At 39.3% G+C, this 16,729-nt stretch overlaps 1 protein-coding gene across 1 annotated transcript in view; it reads right to left on the bottom strand.

The window, feature by feature from the left end:
- The window catches only part of LOC146003974 (coiled-coil domain-containing protein 186-like), a 54,207-nt gene that overhangs the window by 16,739 nt on the left and 20,739 nt on the right, over positions 1 to 16,729 (bottom strand). Inside the window, exons 4-8 of the mRNA XM_083142507.1 lie at positions 11,058 to 11,270; positions 8,467 to 8,586; positions 7,129 to 7,264; positions 2,997 to 3,151; positions 1,632 to 1,774 (exon numbers count right to left, since the gene is read on the bottom strand). Of these exons, the coding sequence (XP_082998633.1) occupies positions 1,632 to 1,774; positions 2,997 to 3,151; positions 7,129 to 7,264; positions 8,467 to 8,586; positions 11,058 to 11,270 (767 nt within the window). The remainder of the gene's footprint in view (positions 1 to 1,631; positions 1,775 to 2,996; positions 3,152 to 7,128; positions 7,265 to 8,466; positions 8,587 to 11,057; positions 11,271 to 16,729) is intronic.

The following is a 16,729-nucleotide window of genomic DNA, read 5'->3' as shown; positions in this document are numbered from 1 at the left end:
ATATACATAATTGATACAATCTCGGGAAATTATATACATAATTGATACAATCTCAATGACTCAAGAAGAGTTAATGTAATTTTCCCAGCCAGTTAGTCTGCAAGCAGTGGTGCACATCTCAACCAGTAATGCTCACTAGGAACTGTACTTGAAAGAAGGTAGTGATGGATATGGATCAAATGTTATGCACCGTGACTGCAAAATGCTTCACAAGCAGGCAAGAATTACTGCAGGCAGCATTGCATGCTTCTCAGAACCAATTTTCTGAAAACACTCTGAAGACAACTGAGTACCATGAACATTCTGAACATTAGCAGAGGTTCTTTGTAACATCTAGATGCAAAGCTGCATTGTTATAGTGGGCATGGGGAAATCAAGCAACAAACTGCTGATGACTGGAAATGTGTCAACTGGTCAGATGAGACTCTTATTGGTGATTCAATAGTAGATACGTGATGCTTACATTGTAAACCTAATGAAGTCTTCAATGAGGACTGTGTGTAGGTGTTGTGCAAGCTAAAAGTGGCCGAGGTATGTTCTGAAGATGTTTCAATTGCATGGAAATTGCTCCTTTGGATGCGGTGACTATGTACGTGAAGCAGACTGCACTGCTTGACAAGCAGATTTTGAGTGCTTCGTGTGCAGCAGGAAACCAACGAAGTTTCAAACGCAATAGATACCAATGCAAGTAAGGTCGGCAGACAATTGCACTCAGTTAGAACAACAACAGCGAAAAATCAGGTGAATCCAGGGTTGAATCGGTAGCTAAGTTGGCAAACCAATGGCACGGTATGCAAGATATCCAGGTTTGAGCCTGCAATTTTCACAGAAATTTCTACAAGGTTATCTCATTGCACAAAGATGGAAATTCCTGGATCCACAAGCATTCAAGAGTGTTTGATGTCTGCTACATTTGGAACCTTGTGCAGTTCATGCTGTAGTTGTTACTTGGTCTAAAAATGATGATGTGCATTATTGAGTATGTTATAGTCAGAGGAATCGATAATCTTAGCAGTTCCCGCAGATAATATTGATTAATATTAGTGGGTGAGTATTCAACTTCAATTATGATCATAAATTTACCCGAGTTTTGCTTTAAAATATTAAAAAAATACATAATTTTTTTTTTTAAAAAAATCCTTTTATTCACAAAATACAGTATTTTTCACATAATACTGGTGCAAAATCAAAGGAAACTTGGATTTTGCTTAACGTCCAGGATAATTGAAATAAAAAAAAATATATATATGGGTATTGGTGCCACTGGTATCAGAAGATACTGATACATCGGCATTTTCTCAGCCCTAATATAATAGTGCCAACAGAAATTACTTCTATTGCAAAAATATCAGTTGAAAATTAATCACTGGTGCTTTTTCAGAGTATGAGTGTCTTGTGGATGTAACAATTTATGGACTCTTAAATATCCTGAAAATTATGCATTTTTGAAAAGAACATTGTGGGGAGAAAAGATTTTGTGATTCTGATTACATTATCATCTCATGGACAATTATGAACATTTTAAAGCAAAACTTTGAATAGTCAGAATCAAAATACACATAAATGAGTTTCTAATAGTTTCAACGTGTGCTTTCAGAACCCCCTGAATAAATTACCACAAAGGTACTCACTGTTGCAGCTGCATCTTTATGGCTTCCATTTCAGCCAGCTGTGCCTGGAGGTCCACAATATCCTGCTGTTGCTTGTCCATGGTTCTTTTCAAACAGGAAAGGTTCCGTTCATACTCCAGCCTTTCTTTTTCTAGGCTCTGCACCTGAAACAAATGGAATGGGAGCATAAGGAAGTGAAGATGGGCTCAGAGTAATAATCAACAAGCATTACAAATGGAGAGAAAAAGGAACACAAACACATCCCACAGCAACAAAGAGATTTTATCTAAATATGAACGAGTCCAGTTCTGGAAATGCTTTTGAGAGCTTGCTTTGATTTCACCTTCAGGGAGTGAAGTGTAGAGATGTGTGTGACACCATAGTGGAATCCAGATATTGTGTTTCTGAAATTTACATTTTCGCATATTATACATACAATCTTTGTGGATCAAAATGAGCTAAATGCTATAAAATTTTCCCGGATTTTAAGTTTCTTCACTTTGGTTCCTTGAAAAACATAAAATAGAGGTTCCACTGCAGTCCCTATGAGAAGAGTTCAGTGTAGGTGGCAGACCAATCGGGTGACGATACAAATGCAATCTGCACGAAATGAACACCTGGCTTTGAAGTACCATGTGTTTTAGAAATACTTGAGGGGTTACAAATATTTATTGCAAGTAAAGTATTGAACATCCGTTAATAAAACCCATCCAGAACGAACGAGGAACTAAGTTTTTTTTAACACCTACAAATGTTAATTCTATGGACCACGGGTGACACGGCGTGCATCAACACGATAATCTGCTTCTTGCAACACTCGCATCAACATAGGCTTGATGATAGTGTCTATCCCTGCGATGATATGCTTTCTTAGGGCTGCGATATCACGTGGCATTCGTGAGACGAATACCCTGTCTTTGATGAAACCCCACAAAAAGAAGTCACACAGTGTAAGGTCCTGTGATCTTGGGGACCAAAACATTGCACAAAACACTGTGAGTGATGCGGGTGATTTAAGTGTCGCCTAGCAGCAGGGATATGTACACTCAGCTTAACGAAACATGCATGCACAAACTGTTTGCGTTCCTATCGTGTTGATGCGTGCAGTGTCACCCGTGGTGCATACATTGAACATTTGTAGGTGGAAAAATAATAATTTTGGAGTTCCTCGTTCGTTCTGGACTGGCTTCATTAACAAAAGCTCAATAGTTTACTTGCAATACATTTTCGTAACCCCTCTATTATTTATGAAACACCTGGTATGTCAGATTACAGATTTTCAAAGTTCTGCCATATCACTTCCATACACAAAACTTCAGATAAAGAGTTACCTAACTACGCAATAAATGAAACCTTCATATACAAGCAAAATACTCCGAGTCATACCTTGACTGAGAGTGAATTGTTTTCATCAATGATGATCTGATGCTTCTTCCTCAGGTTTTCCACTTCCTGTTGCAACTGCCTGTGAAACTCCTCCTTATCCTCTCTCTCGTGTCGCTCCATGATTAGCTGCGCTTGCTGTTCCTTCAGCTGCTGATCTGTAAACAAATAACACTTAGGATCAGAAACTTTTTCCACATAATGCATTACAAATATAATAAAGATAAGGCCTTATATAGTATGCTAGCTTGCATGATGGCACAGTGATAACGTCACCTTGTAATCAAGGGGTCCTGGGTTCGATACAAGGTGGAGGCACATAGTGGTTTGGATTCCACTTTAAAACTGTAGGCCCAGTCCCGATTAGCTATTCTGTGCATAAAGTGAATTTAAAAAACGAACTCAAAATTCATAAGTCTGCAGGTGATCAGTGAGGTTAAACTGTTTGTTTGATTGAGTTTTTTTTTAAGTTCACTTTATGCACAGAAAGGCTTATCGACTGTAGACTAGCAGTGTAAAGTGGGATCCGAACCATGCCTCCACCAGGTATTGAACTTGGTACCCCTTGATTTAAACTGTTTGTTTCTAACCTGTTGTCCTTCTGGCCTTTGGCAAGCATTTACCTTTTATTATTATTAGAGATGGGATTTTAAAGGGAAGTCCTTTTTTATTTTTCAACATGGATCATGGAATAAATAACAACAGTGTTGATAATTATCTTCCACCAACAAGATTGCGGTTTGGACTTTCCTCTCTTTCAGTTTTTCAACCAACAGTCCCTTTTCTCCCCTTTTTTAAAACATATTCGTTTCTGATTCCTTTATTGACTAGTTTCTCAGCCTACATTCCTGTTTTCCCCCTTAAAAAAAAACATCCTCCTTGGTACCTTTATTGACAAGATATCAAATATTTTGTACGTCTGTTTTTTCCCTGAACAAAACATTCAACAATTGTCTATTTGGTGCAGTTTAGAGGAAAGAAAGAACAAGCGCCTTCTACCTTACCTTCCCTCCACGAGTGTTGGGAGTACATTGCAGTGATTGCTGAAACAATGCGATCTGGGATTATGCAGCAACGAACGCATTGGAAGCAGAATGCGTGTTGAGTTGAGTGTACTTATCTGCTAGATTTTGACTTTTAATGTGAAGTTTTTTAGAACTGTTTTAACTTAACTGTGTTTCAAACACAACACTAGTGAGTGTCAGTGAAATGACAAGGCCAGGTACAAGTGGAATTCGGTAAGCTGTTGCATGTAAGATTTCATCAAAACAGATGGTAAGATTATTCGCTGTACTTTACCTTCAAAAATACGAAATGAAAAAGGACTATAGTTTAGTCTTGCACTCCACCAAAAGAACTACAATAAACCCTCGTTAACACAAACTCGCTTCAGATGAACAAAATGTTGGTCCCGGCAGGAATGTATATCTTATAGAAAGTTTTATCGGTAAACGCGAATTTCGGTTACCACGAATTACAAACTGTTTTTTAGTCCGTTGTGTCATTAGATCTCATTTAACACGAACTTTCAAAGTCTTTCATAATATTTTTGCTGTTGTTCCTCTGCTAGGTGTGTAAGAAATCGCTCAACAATCAACTTATACAGTATTGTAACCAACAGATTCAGATCACAATGTGTTCAAATGTGTTTTTCTATTCTTTAAAACATAGCCAGTATGAGGAACATAAAGATTAAAACTTGGGTGCAATTGCTCGACAATCACCATCACAGCATCAACAATGAGCTTATACATATTTAACCAACAAATTCAGTTGTGTGTTCAACTGTGTTTTTCTATTCTTTAAAAGGTAGAAGACTGAAACCCCAAGTAGGAGTGTGCTTGATACAATAAAAGCTATCACCGCATCCTGGGAATCTGTGTCATCACAACACATACTGAACTGTTTTTCACCAGAAAATGATCTGCGAGTACTTTTTTTTAAAAAGTTAATTACTGTAGTACTGTAGTAGTGTTTTCTATGATGACATACATAATATGTATTGTAAATGGTTAATGTGTAGAAAGAACTGTATTGGAACAATAAAATTTGAGTCCCAGGTTAGCACGAATTTTTTTAACACTAACTCTTGATTTTTCGGTCCCTTGGGTTTTGTGTTAACGAGGGTTTACTGTATTTTAAATGAAAGCACAATATACACCATTCATATATAAAAAGGGATACATTCAATTTCATATTAATGTATCCCTTTTTATATATGAATGGTATCTATTGTGCTTTCATTTAAAATAGTATTTTTGATGGAGTGCAACAATAAACTATAGTCCTTTTTTCATTTTGGCAATAGTTCGATACCTGGGAGGCACATAAGTGGTTCGGATCCCACTTTAAACTGTAGGGCCAGTCCAGATTAGTCTTACTGCGCAGCAAGTGGACTTAAAACAACAAATCAATAAAAAATCTTTTTGCCAATAATTTTTCCTTTTTAGAGGAAAATTTTTCCCTTTAAAATCCAGTCTCTAATTATTATTATAATAAAGCTGAAACCAGGCCAACATTGCTGTTACATGTTGTGATGAAGTTAGAATGGAAATAAATTATGACACATCAATTTACCAAGAGTCTTTGCTTTACAATATTTTAGAATTACATCAGAATGTTAAAATACATCGTATGTAATCACAAAATAGTTTTTCACACAAAACTGGGGCCAAATAAAAAAAAGAAACTTCGATTTTTGCATAACTTTCAGGATAATTAGTCAGAAAAAGTGTCTCGTGAAAGACCAAAATACCAGAAAAGTATCTGCTGGTATCTGTAAATAAATTCCAAGCGATACTGACACGACTTGTATCAGGTGATACCAATACAGATACATTGACACTGGTATTACCTCAAACATACATGAAACCAAAACGTGGTAACATCTAGTATGTACATGCCATTTCCCTGGTTTGTATTCACGCCTCACCATCAAGCAGATCAATGTTTTCTCAACTTACTTAAGAATTACGCGAAAATTGTGGCTCAAACCTTGGTTTTGGGCATTCCATACTAATGCTCTACCAAGCTACCAAGCCAACCACTGACCTCCCGCAATTTCCAGAACTTAAATCTCTGTGCAAGTTTGTAACCTCCATAATGTGTAACTTCATTACGTTACTCCTACTTCTGGTTATAACTTTATTCATTATTAAACAATACCTGCGGTTGTACCACCGATCTGGCATATACACAGTGCGGCAATTTGAAATCGAGACTGATTTTTTTCCTTGGTAGGTGGTGCCACTGTTCTGTGGTGCGAACAAGAATTGGTGCAGAGCTCGTTGACCTTGAGTGACAGTGCCACATGTGGCATTGTTGAGTGTGGGCACGTGTCATGAAAGTGCATCGTGATTTCAACATGGAACAAAGAGCAAAATCATGTTTTGTGCGCACCTGGGTAAAGCTGCTATGGAAACAATTCACATGTTGCAGCCAAGTGTATGGGACAATTGTTTATCCCGTATGCATGTATTTGAAAAGCACAGGTGTTTCACATGAAGGATGGGGGTCAATTGAAGATAACGAGTATCCGGGTTGCAGCAAGGATGGTGAGAAGACCAGAATTGGTTGAGAAAATGAGAACAATCATTCCTAAAGACCGAAATTACAGACAGACTCTTACTGCTGTATTTTATGTTGAGGTTATGAAACGTTTGATGCAAAGAATAACACATGTGATGCCCGAGTATCGGGATGATGGCAGCAGATGTCTGCTTCGTGACAATGCCCCAAGTCTCAAGGCTGTGATTAAGAAGGACTTTTGATCCAAAAGAGAATCCGTATATTGTTGTATCCTGCCTATTCACCAGATCTGACCCCGTGTGATTATTTTCTATTACCCAAATTAAAATCTGCACTCAAAGGTTCGTACTTTGATGACGTACTGACCATCAAGAGGGCTACGACAAGAGTTTTAAACAGCATTACACAAAACGAATTCCAGCAATCCTTCCATGCACTGGTAGGCAGGGTGCAATGATGTGTGGATGCAGGAGGGTCTTACTTTGAATGATCCCAGGTAAGTAATTTTCTATGAACACTTGTTTATTTTTTACAGCACCAGTCTCTATTTCAAATTGCCGCACTGTGTATAACAGTTCTCACAAATGTATACTCCTAGATCACATACCTAAGGTGTAAGCCCTGTTTTCTTGACTCTCTTGCCATGTTCGTATCATTGCTTGGCTGTCACGCCGCACTTGTTCAGCCTCTTCTCGGGTTTCATGGAGTTTCTGGATTACCTTGTCCAGCTTTTGGTGGGTTTCCTGCAAGATACAACAGCATCGTTAATTTTCACCTTCCTGCAGTGGTCAAGGGTTATCTTAATCCTTTCCAGATGTGCAACGGGCTTAGCCCACCCTTCACTATACACTCATATTGTGAATGAATGACGGGCCAGAACTGAACAGTGTCTTGGGTGACTGAGTGACTTGGTGTTTTAAGTCCACTTTATGCACAGCAAGGCTAATCAGGACTGAACCTACAGTTTAAAGTGGGATCCAAACCACTATGTCCCTCCACCAGGTATCGAACCCATGACCCCTCGATTACAAGTAAACAACGCTACCACTGCGCCCTCGGGGAGGCCCTGCACAGTGACTTTTCTGCACACGTAACCACATCTTTCAAATTCCAACCACTAGATGTCATTTTTTTTGCTGCTGAATTTTACTTGCACACATGTTGAATTACGTTGCACTTTTGTGTATACTCTTGAGAATAGCATTGAACAATTTACATGAACATTGTGGAATCCTTATGATGATTCTGCTTTGGATTTCGTGGTGATTTCAATCCAAAGAAGAAGTCTTTTGATCACTTTCATTAATTAGTCCAATATTACCTATTAAAAATGTTTTCAATAACTTTTATTACAATGTCATATTTTTTTCACTAAAAAACTAAAAAAATCATAAATGTGAGAAAATGTATATAAATTGTAACATATTACAGTGCAACCTCAACTTTAAGTTTTTCAGGGGGCTAAGCTGAAAAAACTTTAAATGTGGGAAAATGTAAAATCAAGAAACATTTACAGCATTTTGCTATGTTGGAACCATCAAGATTGAATGTGTAATGCAAGAAAATGTAAAATCAGGGTTCCACTGTGTACATCTGTGGAAAATGGCGTTTTTTAGATTTCAGAAAAATATTGATAAATAACAGACCTAGCAACATATTTATTTCATAGCAAAAAATGCATCTCTGGGGGAAAACATGGTATTTTCAGGCCTGTCCACAAAGGGTTAAAACATTCACATGAAAGTAAAACTATTTCACATACAGTAGCTTGATGAAACTTGCTACCAGCCTGGTAATGCTATCTGAATGAATCGTCTAAAAGTGACAAAAGTATGAAACTGAAAACTTCTTTATTTTATTTTTTGTATCCTTTTTCTCTCTACATAGGCAGGTATCACTAGTTCACCTTGTCAATAAATGTTATCTAGTGAGAAAACAAACATACCTTGTGAGCATCTATCTCTGTTCGTAGTTTGTTTTGAGCCCATTTGATCTTGATTTCCCTCGAGTTGAGTTCCTCCTTCAACTTTTCTACTTCCTTCTGCGCTGCCAGTAAGTCAGAGCTCTACACAAGAAACAAACATTGTTTGATAATTTTACACAGAAAGATTTGATTGATTGAGTTTATTTTACCAAGTGTTTTGTGCCTCTTGGCTAATTTGCAAAGATGGTGATAAGTGATGAAATTGATGAATGGACATTCACAAACAACCAAGGCCCGAACCCGGGACCCTTGGCATCGCAGCGCGATGTGCTAACACCTCGGCCACACGGTCCTGCTTTACACAGAAAGAAAAAGAACAAGTATGCATCACAGATGAATCTGAATACTAGGCAAAGTAAACATTTAGTTGTAAGTCATTTCTTGCAAATTTTAAAAAAGAGGTACAGAAATGACAGTTCATGAAAAGGTGTAAAGAGTGTTCCAAAATATACCAACCAATAATGCTTTTGATTTTGATTTGCTTTATTTTACTTCGCTTATTTGTGCCACTTTTGGCTAATTTGCGAAGACGGGAATGATGGATGATATGATGAAATTGATGAATTGACACTAAGAAACATCCATGCCCAGGCCAGGAGTCGAACCCGGGACAACCAATGATGCTGTGCAATTAATTACTGAGGAGGAACAGAAATAGTTTTCAAGAGTACAGTAACCTCCCAACTTACAAGAATTTATTTGAAAAGTGTGATTTCAGTTTGCTTTTCGTCCTTGCCTTGTAATCAAGGGGTCTCAGGTTCGATACCCGGTGGAGGCACCCAGTGGTTTGGATCTCACTTTAAACTGTAGGTCCAGTCCCGATTAGCCTTTCTGTGCATAAAGTGGACTTAAATTAACAAATCAGTCAATCAATTTGTTTTTATAGTCTTTTATATATTTTTCATACTTTTATAGTTTATATCCGAATAAATACTGATCCATGATGTTTCATTTATAAAATAATACACATACATATAATAATAATAGTCCCGGGTTCGATACCCGGTGGAGGCACAAGTGGTTCGGAACCCACTTTAAACTGTAGGTCCAGTTCCGATTAGCCTTACTGTGCATAAAGTGGACTTAAAACAACAAATCAAAACAAAAAACAATATAATAATAATAAATATTGCAGTTTCTTACAAAGTTACACTTAAGCAATTTACAAATTCAACTTACGTAAAAGTATATGGAACGCATTATTTATGTAAGTGTATGTGAAATAGAGCACTGCAGGAAGAGGACTTCACTGAAGTGCCAAATACTTTCCATGAATGATGCCAGATAGCGTACAGAATTGAGATATTCTTTGCTCAAGTGTTACAATGAGCAGTATACACTTGAAGCCCAGTGTTATATGTATAACTGTAATTTGTCTCTGGTAGTGGGCACTCAAATATTGATTGTGAAGGGAAAGACTCAGTGAAATTGAAACATAAGTGAACACAAGTCATTATCTCCATGCTAAAAGGTAGTTTAATCTATCTTAACAGTACACAGTGATATATGAAAATGAAATAGATGATTGTGGGCTGAAACTACCAAGGTTATTACATATGAAGGGCTCAGGGGTAAAACATGGTATGTGACATTTTGGTCACTATTGAGTTTCTTAACCTTTAGTTGAAATTTGGTTTAAATTTAAACCAAAAAATAAGTGTCTTGTCGTAATTTGGTTTATTTTTGACCCATGCAGCTTTAGATAAAATTATCAAGGGTTTGCCACACCTCTATTTTGATTTTGGGGTGGAAACACTGACAATCGTTTTCCGAACAAGTTTTGCCATCATGTCATCCAAAGTTATTCGAAGTTGATTGGTCCCTTAGTGTCAGAGTTATAACAATTTTATGAGTAATATGCAAATTGGCTATTTTTTGTAAAAAAGAAAACAGTTTTACATTTTGGCTCATTATTCAAATTGTATTGCACCCACAAACATGAAAGAAGTTTCATTCTGTTGTGAAAGGTCCATTCGTTGAAAAAAAAGGGCAAAAGTTAGTGTGATGTTCCCAAAATAGCAAACTCCACATTTTTATGATTTTGCCGCAACCCCCCACGGTTGAGGGTTCCAAATTGGTACACCGTTGCATGCGCTGATGTTTTAGCTGCAAAACAAAATTTATCCGAAGTAGATTGGTCCCATAGTGCCCGAGTTATTACGATTTTTCTCCTATAAGTATACACATTTAAATTTCGCTCTCAAAAGCCTCGGCGACACTGGGCATACTTTCGTCAGACCTGCGCAGCAGACTAGGTTGTTAGAAGCTATTCTCACTTAAGTTGTTTTCGTGCATTGTTTAACAATTTCAGAAGGGATTAATGAGTCCAATGCGTATTGCATGACATGGCAATTGCACATGAAATTGAAGGATGGCTCGTCACCATGTTTTACTTCCAAGCCATTCATACATGTGTCTCCAATTAATATCACATTAAAAGGACATTCTATTGTACATGCTCGAAGGTGGGAGGCTCGCAAGGGCAAAAGTGGTCCCATGCAGTTCCTGCCAGGAATCACATTCAATATATCTATCACCTACTGCACCATTACCTTTGTATCAAACATCTGGCATATCCGTGCCTTCTCACTCGTCACAGACTTGATCTTCCCCAACAGAAGATCCTTCTCTCTGGTCAATTCCTTGAGCTTCCTATCCAGGACTTCCCTCTCTTTCTTCTGGATGATCACCTCCCGCTCACTCGTTGCATATTTCACCACCATCGCCTCTTTGTCTTTGTTGGCTGCTTCATACTGTCTCACCATCTGAAAAGAAAAAAGTAAGTGAAAATTTGACAAAGGTTCATTTGGTTACATCTACATAGTGCAAAAGGAAACACAGAATTGAACATCAAGGAATAATTCAGTATTTTATAGAGCTGAGCCAATACCTGCCGATACTTTTACGGCATATTGATCTTTCACGGAGTCTGCAAAAATGCTGCGCGACACTTTCGCGAAGTTTAATTATCTTGAAAATTATGCAAAATTCAAACTATTTTTATTTAGCACCAACTTTGCAAAACAAATTGTGTGATTACATAACATCTATTTGAATATTCTGATGTAATTCTTGAATATTTGTAAGCAAATTTATTGGTAAATTGATGCATATAATTGGAGAAAAATATTTACACGAGGGTTGTTCAAGGTCCAGGAACTCATAAATTCTAATAGGTTCTATTGGATTCCGCTGCAGGACCGGAACCTTTTTTTTCTCACAATTTAAATTCGGTCAAAGTTGCATATTGTTTAATAAAAAAAAGGTTCCTGGACCGAATTTAAAATATTCCAGAAAAAAGCTTCCTGGACCAAATTTGAATTGATCCTGGAAAAAATGTTCCTGGACCAAATTTAAATTGATCCGGAAAAAAGGTTCCTGGACCGAATTCAAATGCTTTAAATATGAAAAGGTTCTACACTGTCTAGAACTCATTTACATTTGCTGATTTTCTTTCCCAGTCCGGGATTGAATTTAATTACAATTCCTGAACTAGGGTTGACCGATTAAAATTTGCATTCTAAAAATGTCCGTGAGTACGTTTTACATTGGAATGTCACATTGTGGTTGTAGAAACCGTAGTGCAAGAAATACTGTAAATCATAACCCTGTTGTACTCTCGTGGACCAAAAACCTCCTTTGTCAAAGTGTTACATAACACAATGGACCATATTAGTGTGATGTCACAGTGAGTTCAAGCAAACCTGTCACGTGTTGCTCCGGCATCCAATCCTGGAACGGCAGTCAATAAGAAGCCGTCGATGAGGTAACGTGAGGGACAGGTAGTGTTGCTACATCAAGGGCAATTGTCCTTTGTGCAAGGAAATTCAGAGCAAATTGGGCTGTTCATTGGCAAACGTTTCCAGTGTCGATGCCACCCCTGTCGTTTCCTTAAACATTTTCGTTCGTCACTTGGTTGCCCTAAGATTGACATTGCAGCACGATGGGATGGCTATTAAAACGTTCTTTTCAACGAAGGCAACACGCAAGGGAACGAAAACAAGACACTGAAGTCTCTGCGCAAATAGTAACTCTATCAATAAAGGGAAGGAACATGCACAAGAGAATGGGGCTACATGGAGAGGAATAACGTGACTGCAACGTTTGCGTTACGCCCATTTCTACTGTTATGCATGGCCTTGTTCCTTAGATTTTCGAGACAGCCAGCACCTGGATTAGTCTTTCAATCTCACAAGTGGATAATTGTTTTTAGTCAGGTCTGTAATGAGAAGCAGGCTTGTTGAAGGTTCAAGAACCCATAAGTATATTCTATTGGGTTCTTCAATAGTACGGGAACCTTTTTTCTAGCACAATTTAAAATTCGATCCAAGTTGCATATTGTTTCATTTCAATACGGAACTTGGACCCCATTTAGACTGATTCAAAAAAATATGAGGGTCATTCAATAAATAAGTTTCCCTGTGCCATAAAATTTGTTACAAAAATAATTGAGTAACACTATGCACATGGTTGATGAGCCCCATCTGTCATCTTCAAGGAACGATAGGCATTTCTCCTGCAGACGTGAAGGCGCATGCGCAGAGGGGAAAGAAATGACAGAACATCGTGATATGCTGGGCTCTCGCCATTGAAGAGGGCAGCATGGCAGGTGCACCTGTATTGGACAGCTGGTGTCAGTTAGAAGTGCATACCGTGATTCGGTAATTGGTATGAATGGGTAAATAACTTGACATCCACAAGAAGCTGGTGCCTGTGTACGGTGACACTTATGTCTGTGCAGATGGTCAGAAGGTGGTGCAACATGTTCACCGAAGGCAGGCTAGGGAATTTTGATAAAGTTCGATCTGGTCATCCCTCAACTGGCACCACTTTTGAGAACATCGCGAAAGTGGATGAACTGATTCGGGGAAACAAAAGAATCAAGGTTCGTGAGGTGGCCAACACATTGAACATTTCTCTTGGGACTGCTCGTAGCATCATCCATGAGGACTTGCGATACCACCTGAGTCAGGACTTGATTGCACAGGGCTTCGATAAGCTGGTGCAGCGATGGGACAAATGCCTCAATGTGCAAGGCGATTATGTTGAAAAGTAGTACAGGTATGTACTTATCTAGACATGTAAAGTTTGCATGTATATATTACCAAATAAAAATATTACAACCTAGGGAAGCTTATTTTTTGAACGACCCTCGTATTTTGAACAAATTTTAATTATTGCAATTTTCAAGTATCAGTATCGATGAGAATCGGTACGAGTATCGGCTCAGCCCTAATATTTTATTAATATATTATAATCAGCGCTGATTGATTTGGAATATTTTAATTTCATTCTGTGATACTCTTGGATAATCAAGAAGATGAGAATGAATGATGAAGGAACACTCACAAATAACACCTATGCCCAGACTGAAATTCACACCAGAGACCTCTGGCATTGTAGCATGCTGTGCTAACCTCTCCATCACGGAGGTCAGCCAAAACCACTTTCAACTAATTCCCATACCAATTCCCACCGATACTGATAGCAATGCTTGAAAACTGTAATAATTAAAAGTTGTTCAAAATATTTATTAATGTTAGTGTGAAAGTAAGCCCCTCTAACTATATGCATTAATTTACCAAGAGTTTTGCTTATATTAAAAAACATGTTATACAATTACAAAACCCAGTTTTCACACAAAACTGGTGCAAAATGAAAAGAAACTGAATTTTAAATAATTTACAGCATAATTAGACTGCGAAAGTGTTGCGTGGCATTTTTGGGGATCCCGTGGAGGACAGCATGCCAGAAAAGTATCGGTCAATACACCCCAACCGATCCTTCCTGATACCAATACATGAGCACCAATATCAACTCACGACCTAATTATACTCTAAACAAATATGAATCCAGAATGGTAATTGCCGACTCAGTGGCTGAGCACGTCAAGTGGACAATTTTCAATTTTGCCACCCAAGTTCCTAGGTTCAAATCCCAGTGTGGACATGTGGGTTTTTGTTAGTGTTCCGTCATCAACCAATTGCATCATATACAGGGTGTTTCTAAAGGTCGTTTACAACGCTTGGGAGGCGATTCCTCACACGAAAACAAGCAAAATGTCTAAGTTCCATTTTTACGACTGAGGCTTCGTTTCCGAGATAGGAGCCTCGCAAAAGGTGACAAAGTGAACGTCACACCTAACTGGGACGAATACTATCACATATAGAGAGGCGGTTCCAAGGGAATCATAAAGGAATCGTATGTGCTCAGTCCGGAAGTCACTATGAAAAGTTCACTGCACGCATGCGCAATGGAGTCCTCAAAGGAATTGGGGATTTCCAGCAAGAACAATGCATGGAAAGGTATGTAACGCAGCAAGAAGGACCATGACAATGAGAAATGCGTTCAAGACAATACATCCCGACCTCAAACATCAAAACATGAGCACCGAACACAAAATCCGAAAAGTTGAGCACGGTTGCATACCCCAGTTACACGCGAGGAATGAACGAATCATGTCATGTTGCATACGAGAGACACATTACTCCACCAGGAGGAGCGAAAGAAAAACACAATATCAGATGATTGCGACAACGTGTATTTTTACACGCGACAACTACGTAATATCCCCCCCCCCCCCCACACACACAACAAACAACAAATGCTACAATATCTTACGCACGGACAGTCCGTGTCACTGTACACCAACTGAAGATGTCACTTTCACCACACAAAGGGGGTGGGGAGCAATACCAAGAGTGTTCTCACTGAGATTTGCCGAGGGCAATAATCACAGACGGTTTTCAAAATGCCTGCCGTTTACTTCTACGCAGAGATGACAGCGACGAATCAAGGATTGTCGAGTACGAGCAAACAAGCCAGGTGTATCTGCTACCGTCGCGGCGGCGACGTTGATGCGAGCAACGAGGTCCTCAGCTGATGTGACAGGTGTGTCGTATACGAGGGTTTTCATTTCTCCCCAGAAGAAAAAATCGAGAGGGTTGAGATCTGGCGACCTCGGTGGCCAAGGCACAGGCTCATCCCTACCAATGAACCTATTGCGAAACACGCCATGCAGGAAATGTCGTACATTACAATCGAAATGAGCTGGTGCACCATCGTGTTGGTACCACATTTCTTGCGCAGTGCCAAAGCTACGGTCTCCAACAGTTCAGGCAGAACCTCACTAAGAAATGCATGATACGTGCGGCCATTCAGGCGAACAGGGAGAATGTATGGTCCAATTAAATGATCTTGTACTATCCCGCTCCACACATTCACTGAAAACCTGTGCTGGTGATGGGCCACAAAAAGTGCATGTGGGTTGTCAAAGTCCCAGACATGACTGTTTCTACTATTGAAGACATCCATCCTGGTGAAAATGGCTTCATCTGTCCACAATACGTTTGCCCCGAAGTGAGGGTTTGTGTCCAGCTGATGCAACAACCATTGGCAAAACTCCATACGAGGGCGAAAGTCACGAGGTAACAGTTCTTGTACTTTCTGCAGTTTAAAAGAGTGCATTGCTTCCTCTGACAACACTCGCCAAACATTCACATGAGACGTGTTTCGTGCCCGAGCGTGCACTCGCGTACTGGTGCCAGGATGATCTGCGACCGCTGTTAACACATCTTCTGCAAACTGATGTGTGCGCACACTTCGGGGTCTTCCAACTTCTTGCCGCGGTGGTAACACTGACCCTGTTTCACGCAGTCGACTGTCCACTACCTGAAAGAAGGTGTGAGACGGTAAACGTCTATGTGGAAAGCGTTCTCCATAAAGACGCCTTGCCTCACGGCTATTACCACGTGCCTCCCCATACATGAGATGCATGTCTGCTAGCTGCTGAGTCGTATACGTAGCCATCTGTGTAATAGGGAGCTGGAACTGCGAAATATTATTTTTGTTTAACACTGGCACACTGCACAAATTGGCCGTATCACCGTACGAATACCACAGACCAATTGTTGCGATACTTGACTTGCCCACTCCACCACGTCAACTTCTTTCAATACAACATACTAGTACTCTTCAATGCGTATGACAACCTAGAGCGAACTGCTGATCTTATCCCAGCACCTGCAACACGACTGGAACGACTGCCGGAGAGAACCAACCCTTCGAGCTCCTCTCGCGGGAACATCAGACATGAAGGTCAAACGTAGACTTCGAGAGCCAGACTTGCCTGTGCAGGGCTTCCAAAACTGGTCTCTTTTACGTCACAATGATCGGGTGCGAACACTTTTGGTATTGCTCCCCACCCTCTTTGTGTGGTGAAAGT

This window comes from Lepisma saccharinum, chromosome 21 (genome assembly GCF_977018435.1).
Source record: "Lepisma saccharinum chromosome 21, izLepSacc3.1, whole genome shotgun sequence".
NCBI classification, from domain to species: Eukaryota; Metazoa; Arthropoda; class Insecta; order Zygentoma; family Lepismatidae; genus Lepisma; species Lepisma saccharinum.
Note: the sequence above shows the minus strand (reverse complement) of the source record. Positions and strands in the feature narration are given on the sequence as shown.